Source organism: Phyllobates terribilis, unplaced genomic scaffold, assembly GCF_046119375.1.
Source record: "Phyllobates terribilis strain yellow unplaced genomic scaffold, ASM4611937v1 Scaffold_7__3_contigs__length_470593459, whole genome shotgun sequence".
Classification (NCBI taxonomy): Eukaryota; Metazoa; Chordata; class Amphibia; order Anura; family Dendrobatidae; genus Phyllobates; species Phyllobates terribilis.
The window spans coordinates 79,696,461-79,708,699 of record NW_027362767.1 but is presented as its reverse complement, the minus strand read 5'-3'; the positions used below and the strand labels follow the sequence as shown (position 1 = coordinate 79,708,699).

At 41.0% G+C, this 12,239-nt stretch overlaps 1 protein-coding gene across 1 annotated transcript in view; it reads left to right on the top strand.

Moving 5' to 3' along the window:
• Nucleotides 1-12,239, top strand: part of STARD9 (StAR related lipid transfer domain containing 9) — a 157,976-nt gene that overhangs the window by 125,008 nt on the left and 20,729 nt on the right. Inside the window, exons 21-23 of the mRNA XM_073638857.1 lie at nt 501-694; nt 1,282-1,756; nt 3,395-11,020. Of these exons, the coding sequence (XP_073494958.1) occupies nt 501-694; nt 1,282-1,756; nt 3,395-11,020 (8,295 nt within the window). The remainder of the gene's footprint in view (nt 1-500; nt 695-1,281; nt 1,757-3,394; nt 11,021-12,239) is intronic.

Genomic DNA, 12,239 nt, shown 5'->3' with positions numbered 1-12,239 from the left:
TGTGTACATACAATTGTTCATTTTGCTTTTCTACTCAGCTAATTCTTCTCTTTTCCATTAGGTCTGTGACATCAGGTGATTAAAAGCTGACTAACTGAATCCTTCTAAGCTCTATGTATAAACAGGAGGTCAATTTTCTCTGCACAAGTCATGAGTCACTGCAAAAGTATATGACGGGAGGAGGAGTTGAACAGGGGAATGATAAATGCAGGGACATGAGACTTCCTGTTTCTACTTGGTGCAAAGAAAAGAGAAGAATTAGCTGGGTAGAAAGGCAAAATGTGCAATTGTAAGTACACAGTGCTATATAATATGATGACTGCAATATATAGGTGGATAAAAACTTTGTTGGGAGGAGGAGGGCTACTTTAATCTTTTTAGAATGTACTAATTTTAATCTTGCTGCATATGATTGAGTGTAGTGTTTGCAGATACCATTGACATGTATATAGTGATCTTTATTATGTAGCAACGTAACTCCAAATGTTTCTTTTCTTCAGTGATAGAAATTCAAATCCTGCATCCGAGGAGTACCAGCAAGGGCTGAGAGAATTAGAAGCCACTTATAGGAAACAGATAGAAGAACAGCAGAAATATGTGGAGGAGCTGAAGAGTCAGATCCAGGCGGCGCAGGTGAAGGGAGAGAAGGAGCTGGAGCACGAGCAGTCTCTGATCAATCAGCAGATCCAAGAGAGTAAGACGTTATTCTGCGTTATTTCTTATCGAACTGGGACTGTAAAACCTTGTTCACATAGGTCACATATTTTGTCATTCACCCTTTTTCATCTCAAAATATACAACACGTTTCAGCTACATAAGCCTTCGGCAAGTATTACCTGGCATTGGCCGGTGTAGCAAAAATGCGTTGTATATTTTATCTGAAATAAACGTATGTTGGATCACTTTAGGTAAAATATACAACGAGTTTTGGTACACAAGCCTTTGGCAGATAACACCTGATGAAGGCTTGTGTAGCTGAAACGTGTTGCACATTTTATCTGAAATGTATGTTGTATCTTCTGCGCTGTGGAGGTTTCTTTTGAATGATAGGCAAAAAATAGAAGCCTCCCAGCCCTGTTCTCTCAGTGACCATTACAGTAAGGTACTTTAGACCAGGCTTAACCGTGGTCACTGAGCTAGGAAGTGGTGCAATTTGACTGACAGATGTAGACTGGAGGCCATCATTTGGCGAAGAATAATTTTCGTGTACTAGTTTGATAGGTGCATCAGGCTTTGTTATATTTCTGCAAATAGTTCATATCTTGGTGTATCTTTTCTCAGATCAGCATTGGCTCATAAAAGAGAAGGAGCGTCTGAATTCTTGGTGTCAACAGAAGCAAGAATCGTCATCTCAGACTGAACCAAAGACTTATGCAGAGGCTGAGGTTCAGAACTGTGTACAGACTGACATCCAGCCATCACTGGAAGAACTGGAAGGGAAGAAACTGGTGCAACTGGAGCTCCTTCGAAAATGCTCCTTACGTAAGGCAGAGCGAAACGTCCGGAGGAAAAGGGTTAAGCTCCAGCTAGAAAGAATTATCAAAAAACAAAAACTTTTAGAGGCCAAGAAAACTCTCCAGCAGCTGCAGGCAGCTTGTTGGCTCAGTGATGACCTGGTGAAACCAACTCTTCCTCATGTTCCAAAGGTACAAGAGACTACAGCGCTGCATAGGAGTAGTAGTTCTCCATCCGGGTTCACATCCTACAGGAGATGCTCATTACCTTGGACTTTACAGACACTTCCTAATTCCTACAGGTAGGTATTGCCACCTTTTAGTGTAAAATAGTTCTTTGGTTAGAATTTAGCAGAAATAATTGAAACAAAAATTATCTATTTTTCACATCCAAGCATTTACAACGCAGCAGCATGATTGTCAGGAAGATGTTGGTCTTTCAAAGGCATCTGTCCTCTTTCTGCCATTACTCCCCCAGCACGTGTTTACTTATGGATGTAGTGGTATGGCTGTGTAGGAGCTTGTCCCCTAATAAAAATTGTATCTATTTTTCAGAGATCTGATGCGCCAGTCATGAGAAATCTGTTAAAGCCATATGCAAATCAGGCAGAAGTGCTTTTAGGGTGTGTTAATGCACTTGGGAATTGACACCTCCCTTCCCCAGTCTAATTTGTATATGGCTTCTACATTAAATTTCTAATGGCTGGCACATTGGATCTCTGCAAAAAATGTCATTTTTATTCTGGGACAAGAGCCTATATAGCCATACAACTGCTTCCATATGTAAAAATGTGATGATGGGTTCCTTTTAAAGAAAAAAAGGTAAGCATTATTTAAGCAGGAGCTGGGGACCAGGATACTGGTCACTGGTGCGGGTCCCTGATGGTTTCTCTACACATAGCTTTGCTTGATTGACAGGTCTCTCCCTATTCTGACCATCCCATCCTGGTGACCTTACTCCTCATACCCAGTTCCTGGGTAAAACATATAAATATCCAATTAAAGGAAATCGATCAGTAAGGTCAACCCCTTCACATCGCATATATGGACATACAGATCTTAGAAATCTACATTCAACCAAGCTTTTACATCTTCTATCTGTTGCTGCTGCAATCTCTAGTAATTAGAATTTTTATCCATATGCAAGTGTGGGGTTAAGTGCTCTGGGCATGATAGAGCACTTCCCAATCCTTTGCCTCCAGAGGTTCTATCCTGACCCAGCACCAGCCTCCTTAGCTTAATTGATAGTTTTCTAGTTTCCTTGCCTGACATCTTAAAAACATTGAGCTATCAATGAAGCTAAAGAGGCTGGTGCTAGGTGGGGAAGCAACCTGGGGAGACAGAGGCTCATTTAGTGCTCTGTCACACCCAGAGCACTTAATGCCTCATTTGCATATGAATGAAAACACTAATAGAAGATTTAAAGGTGTCGATGGATTTACATATCAAAGACCTGCATGCCCATATTAGCAGTTTGGGGGGGGGGGGATTTATCTTATGGACTGATTCCCTTTTAAGGAGCCTTTTCCAGATTAATTAGCTTCCCGTTGTTCAGGCCTCATGAATCACCTGACAAGTTTTTATTAAAGAGAATCTGCCGCTTTTAATTTTCTGCTCCCCTGGACAATTATTGAGTTGTGTCAGAATGAAGCAACTTTGGGAGGTAGTGAGATTGGATTTCCTTCCAGTTCTAGAATAGGAGCCTAGAGATTGCTATCGATTCCATTAAAACCAGTGTGACAGTTATATACTATTAGACTTTTGGTGTTTTTTTTCTTCTGACATGTTTTATTAACATGTCTCTGTAGCTGATGTTCTGCTTAGTAACCACATGTAGCAAAAAAGCACGTCTTTAAGAATTATTTATATTACTTTTATTTTCTTATGTTTATCGGAATTCTTCCTGCAGTTGCTAACTACTTTGTGTTATATCTTTTTAGTGCTGTTCTGAAAAGGAAAAGTAAATCTGAGCTGGCTCAGACGTCCAAGACTGAGGAAGTTAGAAATCCATTTGAAAGTGTTTCCATAGATTGTCTTCTCAATTCTCCTGGTAACTCCAGTAGCAATGGACAGTCGGAGAGTAATCCTTATCCGTTAGGTACCAAAAACCTTCAAAGAATTGACTTGCTCTTAAAACAAGTCAGTGCAGGTTCTGCTCTATTGTCAAGTGACCCACAAATGAGCAAAAAACGACAAAAAATGGATAAACCTAAAAGTGGGTCAAAAGGGTCTTCCAATAACTTCACAGCTGAACAACCAAAGAGAAGAACCATAAGGGCAACTCCATCTACAGGAGCCGTGGACACAAAATTTAAGCCATTAAAAAATCCTTTGACTGTTGGTGGTCCTAAAAAAGGTACGTTACAAGAAAAGAGCAAAATAATCCCAAAAAGTGATACAGGCAAATTACAACCCCCAAAATCTGTAAAGCAGTCACAGATATCACCTGGAGAAGGAAAGCCACCTTCTGGAGGGTCAACATTAATAAGCAAACCCGCCAGACAAAACACAACGTCTCTTAAATCGAGTACTAAAAGAAAACCTCCTGAGAAAGCTCTGAAGATCACATCAGCAATTGACAGTATCTCCAAGGTAAGCGACAAATATGGAGAAAAACAAACAAGAGAAAGAAGCAGGATAAGCACGGAAAGACTCAGTAGGGGCCTCCTGAAAAGTAATGGTCAGACGCTAGGACACTATAGGATGGACGACCATACTGATTCCTCAGACAGTGAAAGTTATTATTCTATCGATTCTCTTTCTTCTGCTTATGCCAGTGCCTTAAGTGAACAACTGAAACAGGAGGAATTACAGAGGCACAGAAATATCGGGCAGAAGGATACAGACAGTGAAGACAGCCAGATGTCTCAAGACTCTCTCGCTGAAAAAGAGAAGAAAAAAGAGAAACCCAATAAAAGAAGATTTAATAAATACAAGACTATTGGGGTGACGTCCGATCCCACCACATCTCTTACTGGTGATCACAATTCTTTCCCTTTAGTCACAACTGGATCAGTCACAACTGCTTTGACAAAGAGCTTCTCGTTAGACAGCTTGGCTGATGCAGAAGACGTACTGGAGGAGGATTCATCTGAAGAACTTCCTGCTGAGATCTTCTGGAAGCTGCAAAGTCCGAGAAATTTGATCTTCAATGAAGAAGAGCAAAATAAGCAAAAAGCTGCCGCAGCGGCAGAGGAGGAGAGTGACTTGGACGTTAGTAATTCATTTTATCTCAAGGTGAATGATGGAGCTGGCCTTGATTACGGTAATGCCATGGAGTCACTTTCAAATAAATGTGAGGATAAATCTCAACCAACCTCTCTTGCTTGTGATAGCGCTTACAGTTCACCTGGATTATCAAGTCAAACAGATGGTGGTAATCCTGTACTACCGGAGGCTTCATCTCCAGCTTGTGCTTCAACTTCAGAGTCTCAGGTTAGCGACGAGGAGATAACCCATTCACATATTAATGATAATGTTTCCGAAATTGAATCTATTGAAGGTCCACCAATAAAATCTGTGCAACACATGTGTGTCCACTCTGTCCCACACACCGAAACGCCGGACAGTCCAGCAAATGCATGTACTGTTAAAGAAAGTGGAAAAGTACAAGAAGAAAGAAGCGATGAGAAGTATCCACCGGACTTTAATTATTTAGTCAAGATATGCTCCACTGACTTCGATTCTCCTTGCTGTAGCCAAAATAATTCACGTGATAGTCCTGAGTCATCGCTGGATCACACTAAACCCAAAAGGACAAAATCTGATTCGGAAAGTAAAAACAACATTGCATCCCCTTTAGAAACTCCTGTAACCTGCACTAAAAATCTACCTTTTAGGAATGAAATTCAAAGAGAAGATGAGCAGATGAACAGAAACATGTTACATGCCCCCATGTCTTCAGAAGATAGTAATAAGGTAGGCGAAGAACTCTGCTCTGAGGAGCAATGTCGGATCCCCACTGTGGGTCCCATGGCAAAATGTTACGCTACAGAGAAGCTACATTTGCTTTTAACCTCAAATAATTTACATGGTAATAATATTACTACAAAAAGCATTGCAGAGAACACAAATTATGTAATGCCGCTGTCTTTGCAAGGTCCCCTTGAGATCCTGGATAATCAATATATTTCTCCCATTTCTGAAGAATCTATCACGTCTGGACTTTTGTCTTTTGAATCAATGCCAAAAAAAACTAGTATGGGTACTATTGAAGAAAATGATCAACTAATTTTTTGTGATTCTAATGCCGTCCAGTTATTACAAAACCACAGGTCTACTTTAGAGCAGGATATAAATTCCAGCATCGATGTCAAAAATAAAAAACACGTAAATCCGGTGCAGGAAATGGAACTCTGTAAAGATGATCATGAAGAATGCTCCGTCCAAAAACACAACACTTGTGAAAATGGGAAGATTGGAAATACTAACAGTCGTCCAGTTGATAGTAGCGTAGACATAAGCTTGCCAGTATCGGAAAACCAAACTGACTGCTCATTATCGAAGACTTCCTTACCAGTCCAGCCCCAAAAAGCTGCTATTGTGACTGTAGACCCTGCCTCAGTCACAAAACTCTCTAACCATCTGTTCAGTGATGGCTGCATCAATCCCGTGGCAGAATATAATAACCTTATGTTACATAAAACCGCTGAGGGCCTACATTTTATGATGCAAGATGATTTGGAGGCTGACATTGCAGAAAACTCTTCAAGCATGAAATCTGTAGTTGTCACACCTTCTGAAAACGCAGATGCTGTGGTTCCTTGTGTTCAGTCAAAACTGGAAAATATTGATAGATCTGATGTTGCTACATATGTACAGAATTACAAAGAGAAAGTGTGTTCACCAACACATGAAAGGACTTTCTTAGAAAGCAAGACAAGTAGTGAGTCGCATTGTTCATCAGCAAAGGCTTGCTCCATTTGTAAACCCGTAGGATCTTCTGAAAGCCAAAATACGATGGAAACGAGTGATCTGCTCTGCTCTGAGTGCACCATTAATAAAGGGCAAACTAATAATGAGGTTTTAGCCAAAGCTTATCCTAAGGAAATTCATCTTTTACGTGTAACAAATCAGACAGAAAGAACAGACAATGAAAAGGCTCCAGACAACCATTTGGATACTGCTTGTGACTCTTCCAAACACATCTACATTCCCTCCACAGTTAATGTTCAATCATCCAACATGGCTTTGTCTACATATGACAATACGCAACCTCCAGTTTGGGACGACGCAAGTCCAGAAGTGGCATTTAAAACATATTCATCTTGCCTACGTGAAAATGTCCCCTTCAAACATGCAAAGTTAAGAAAATGTGAAGATATGAACTTCAATGATGGGGCCACAGTATTTAAGCGTGGAGATGACCTAAGCAGCACAATGGACTTTCCTTCTGGAAGTGATGATAGAAAACTTTGTAATGGGCCTGTTGGTGAAGAGCTAGAATCTGCTGCCGAGGGATCATCCACCGGACCACAACCAGAGCAGGATGCTTATGCCAATCACTATTTGGTAGAAGATAGGAGCGGTACATGTCTACCTCTTCCATATTATGAGGCTAAAATGCAGAATGGATCTTTTTGTAAAGTTGCTTGTCAGACTGAAAATCTTGACCGAACTATATTTTGTGACAGTATGGACAGTTCAAAAGAAATTTTTACCTCTAAAGAAAGTGGCCTGAATATAAGCATCTCAAGCAGTAGTATAGAAAAGGAGGCCACGGGCGTAGCTGATATGGATGTCAAAACAGGGAGGTGTTCAAGAATTCTTAACTGCACAGAAGTAGATGGAATGGCTTATAGCCCCCAAAATGCAGACCTAGAATCAATAGACTGTAGTCGTGTCAGTCAGGGTGGAAATGCTACTTTCTCAATTGTAATGCCAAAACCATATGATGGGTCTCAGGATAGCAAAAAGCTGAACAGCACTAGTAAGTGTAGCTACACGCAAAATAGGTCTGAGGACACTGGTGATACAAGTAGGGATGAGCAAACACAAGAAGACAATTTAGTGCAACAAAACAAACACAGGTACAAAAATGTTTTCGGAAACGATGGCGGAGAACGCAATACAAGAACAATCAGACATGTTGAGTCTGCACCCTATGTTACTGAAGAGGAATATACCAATTTAAAGCCCAAAGATGCACATAATTTATCATTTACTCAATCATTCAATTCTACGTGCTTCATAAAGTCAGACACATTGCAGGATGTTACCGCTGACTATCCCAAAGAAAGCGTGACTCCACATGATCAGTATGAAGAACGCACAATTAATAGCAACCCCGGAGATCCAGAAATGTTGGAGTCTAGAGAGGAAACATATTCTGGACATCGTATAAAAGACAAAATGTGTCTGCCAACTTGTAGATCATCTCCACATCATATGTCTGTTGATGCAGTAAAAGAGGAATGTAACATAGATGTGACACCTGATTTATCCAATGGAATCACAGCCACTTCTAAAGTAGAATGTGAATTAAAACCATTATGTGACCCGAATTTACCATGGCTTACCCATAGCAGCAGAGCATATGACATAGATTGTTGTACTTTAGAAGATAATGATTCCTCTATAAGTGTGGGAGAAAAAAGAAATGGTGGACTTCAAGAAACATGTCCGATGACTACAGGAGAATATTCTCCGGATCTGAGTGAATCTACTGACTTTTCATCCAGTGACACAGATACATCCAAATACTTTGTCTTGAAGAACATCACTGGTTTGCCAAACGGCTTAATGGCTGTTTTACCTGAATGTGAATCATGTTCCCCGGTGAGTAAAGAGGCTGTTAATGAAATTTCTCAGTCCTCTCATTTCATTGAAGACTTGTCACCATGTACTGACAGCATTAATACTCCATCTCCCGATTATCCCAATGTACTAGATCCGATGGATTCAATGGAGCCCAATATGAGTGTGTTGACCATCCAACAAGATGCAGCATCAATAACTTCTTCCATGGTGGACTCTTCTGGGAATAGAACTAATTTTGATGATAAATATATGAATGAACATAGAAATTCAAAGATAAAGTCGGAAGTATATGCGCAACATAATAGGGCTGATCATTCTACTCAAACAGGTCAGTCACCATATCCTACAGCGACCAACAGCATTTTATTGGAAGGTATTAATGGGAGTAATGTCCCAGATCAGCGCTCGTGCAATTTTGTTTCTTCCCACCAAGCAGAGCCGTCAATCAATTTGGTAGACCTCAACACTGAAGGTCTTCACTTTTCTTCAAGCGACATCAATCCCTTTGTTCATTCTTGGCAGCAAGAAGATAACCCTAAACCTGGATGGAGGAGCTGCACATTTAACAGTGCCAGCGATGTATCCTGTCCTAAATTCAGAGAACAGGCTGATAAACTGATGCGGTGCTCCAGTGTTGACGAAGGGCTCAATAGTCACAATTCTCCATTTCATTCTCACCTTAGCGCGTATGCAAATGCTAAAGCGGTATCCAGCACCATAAGTAGTCTTGGAAGGAATGATTCTAGGCCAGATATAACTTCACTGGATGATTCTCAGGAACTTCTGTCGGATGAGTCTGCTGTTTTATGTACAGGGGACAGAGCAGAGTTTGGTGGAATTTCTGGGTTGCAGACGAAATTTGAAGACTATTCGCAGTTGGATGAAATAATATTTTTGTATACTTCCGAGTCAGAGACTTGTAATGAACCTGTAAAGCGGGTATCTAGTGAACAGGGCCCACAGGTAAAGCATAAGCATCGGAAGACCACCCAGCACCAGAGGAGCCACATAGAGATGTCATTGTCAAAGCAGATGAGGAATAGAAATGCATACCAGAGGCCAGCGTCTTGGTCAAATGTGCAGAACATGTCCTTACATTTATCACAACTCTTGCAAGAAACGTCCGAATTGCTAGGAAATCTTTCAAAACATAATCCTGATGTTGGTAATAGGGATGTCATCAACATGCAAAGAGATTCTGAAGAGCACAATATGAGAAGATCAATGAGAGACTCATCCACTCAGACGTCAGTAGACAGGGGCATTCAGACAGAGTCACAAATGGTGACCTGTGCACAAAATCACGCAAGGGAGCACAATCATCTTCTAAGCTCCTCAGGCATAAATGTAATAGTTAAAGTTCTGGGAACAGATTCTTTAACTCACATTCCTCTAAACACTGGATTAACAGAACAAAACTGCAGTAAAGTGACTAAAACTCGAACACAAAGTCTACCAAACCTGCATGAGTGTGAGCCTTGCAAACAATCGGAGCGGGTCCTATATCACTCGCCACAAGTTCGAGCATCCACTCCATTCTTAAACGGCTCGCAGGATGTGTCCGCTACAGCCTTCCCATATTCTTTCTCAAAAAGTTCCTCTGCTTTCACCAATGTGAGTAAGTGTGCAGAAGATACAGTCGTAAACAGTCCATCTTCCAGCATGGTTGACACCGCAAGATACCACCTGAGCTACCGTGAGAAAACCGCAATGGTGGATAGAGCCTCGTCACCAATATTAACCGTGAAAGCAAGTAAGAAATTCCACCATAAACTGGTACCTGACAGTCATTTAAATAATCAGAATTTTGCTAAAATTCTTCGGAACAGAAAGAGGAAAGAGCGTGAGCTCCGTGACATACAACTGAACAGTTCGCAAACAGAAACAGACAGTGAATCCAACGCCGGCAACGCATATGAAGCGACACTCGGCAGCTCATTGAAGGAAACCACCAGAAAGAGAGTTTCCACTGCTAAATTCCAGAGATTTGTGAGTGAAGGTTGTATTTTACGTGATACGTGTTCTTCATTTACAAACCATTCCGCTAGCAACTCAGAAATTACAGGTAGTGGAAAAAGATGTAATGGTGCAAATGGTTTCACATCCTCGCAACGTGAAAAGGCTCTTCACCCTTGGGAGCACTTGCAGTCACTTCAGAATATCTCTCTGATGTCACAGTCTCTAACGAGCAGAGAAGGTCCGATCCCAAGACAAAACCCGAAAGAATTTGGTAGTGATAATAATGATCTTGGTAGTTTTACCGTAACATCAGGCACCTCTTTCCATAAAAATAGAAGCCATCCCTATTCACCATCACAGATGGGCGGCTTTGACTTGCACTTACAAGAAGATGGATTATCGGTTGTAGAAAGTGAGTCTAATACGGACATTCTTCTTGGTCAGGAACCGACCTTTAAAATAAGTCAGAAACCGCACAGTCACGCATTGCAGGATCTACCTATGCACAATAAGTTCAGCAACTGGTCGGGAGTTCAGTGTAGTGCAACCAAAAATGGAATGGTGAGCAGCAGTCCGGAATTGAATATTGGAGGAAGTCCTACAAGGACCGAAGCGTCTCAGGAAATGCTGGAGAGCAGATCACAGGAGATCGAGAGGCTCCAGAGAGAGCGGGCAGAGGTCTTGTCTGCAATACACTTGGAGATGAATCCATTGCCTCTTACAGTTCAACTTGCAGAAGCCAAACTGAGCTATGGCATTGGAGAAACGGATGCACTTCTGAGGGTTATAAAGACGGGAAAGATGGATCTCCAAGATACAGTATCCATAAAAAAACAGTTGTATGAAAGGTAAGGGTAAAAACACAAACTTATATTTAATATTTCAACTGTACAGCTACATTTAGATAGATTCTTCCAAATCACATACTAGAATATAATCTTATAGGGGTTGTCTAGTGAAAACTAGTTACCACCTGCTGGTCAGTGTGGTTCTGGCTGTTGGGTCCCGCACAGATAGGCAAAACAAGGTACTTTTATCCCTGATGGAATGGAGCGTCTGAGCGCTGCGCTCAACTTTTTCCCGCAGCCCCATAGAGAATGAATGGAGCAGCATTCGGACATCAGACCTGCCACTCCAGTATGCAATAGTAATAAAAGTCCCCCGTCGAGGATAAAAATTTCCTGTTTTGCCAATCATAGCGAGTCCCGAAGATCGGACACCGACATCAATGAGTAAGCGATCACCCATCATACGACTAGTTGATAACTTGTTCTAACTTGACCACCCCTTTTAAGGGATTATTCATGTTTATTGATGGATGTTATGAGATAGTGCTTGTAAATTGAAGCACTTTTGTAATTGACTATTTATGAAACATTTCCCTTTTCTCAATTTTATTATTTGCATCTTTCTGTCTCTGAACTGAGCACTGCAGTATGGCAACGATTGCCAAACAGGCAACGTGCTTACAAGTTCTTTTCTATTCAGCTTGTAAGCACTGCACTGAAGTTAGCCAGGATTAGTGTTCGCTTCTGATCACAGCCAGCTTTAGTGTCACTGCACTTCCTAATGTTGCTGCCGCAAAGAGGTCTCATATAGCACAAAGTACAAAAAGATGTAGGACAAATTGGGTAAATGTTGTTTGATACTAATGTGTAGCTTTATAGAAACCATTCTAATTATAGAAATCTGATGTCAGATGGAGAGGTTATAATTATAAATAGTTTGTTCGGCCATTTTGGTTTGCATTTCCCTCATCCCCCTGATGAAGCCCGTAAGGGTGAAACATGTTGGGGAGGCGCTTTCTCTATTTTAATGGTGCCTTCTTCCTCTGGTTATTAGACAGTACACAATAGGATACAATCCCTAATGGTTATCATTCAGTAGAATTCTAATCATTTTAGCGAGGTCTATTTTTCATATACCCCATTTAGGAGGAAGCATTTTGTTGTTGCATTCCAAAAGCCATAACTTTTTCCCATTGACTTTGCTGCAAGGAGCTTTGTTTTTTGTTACAAGATCAGTTGAAATTTTCAGATGCACTATTTAGCCATTTAACTTTTTTTC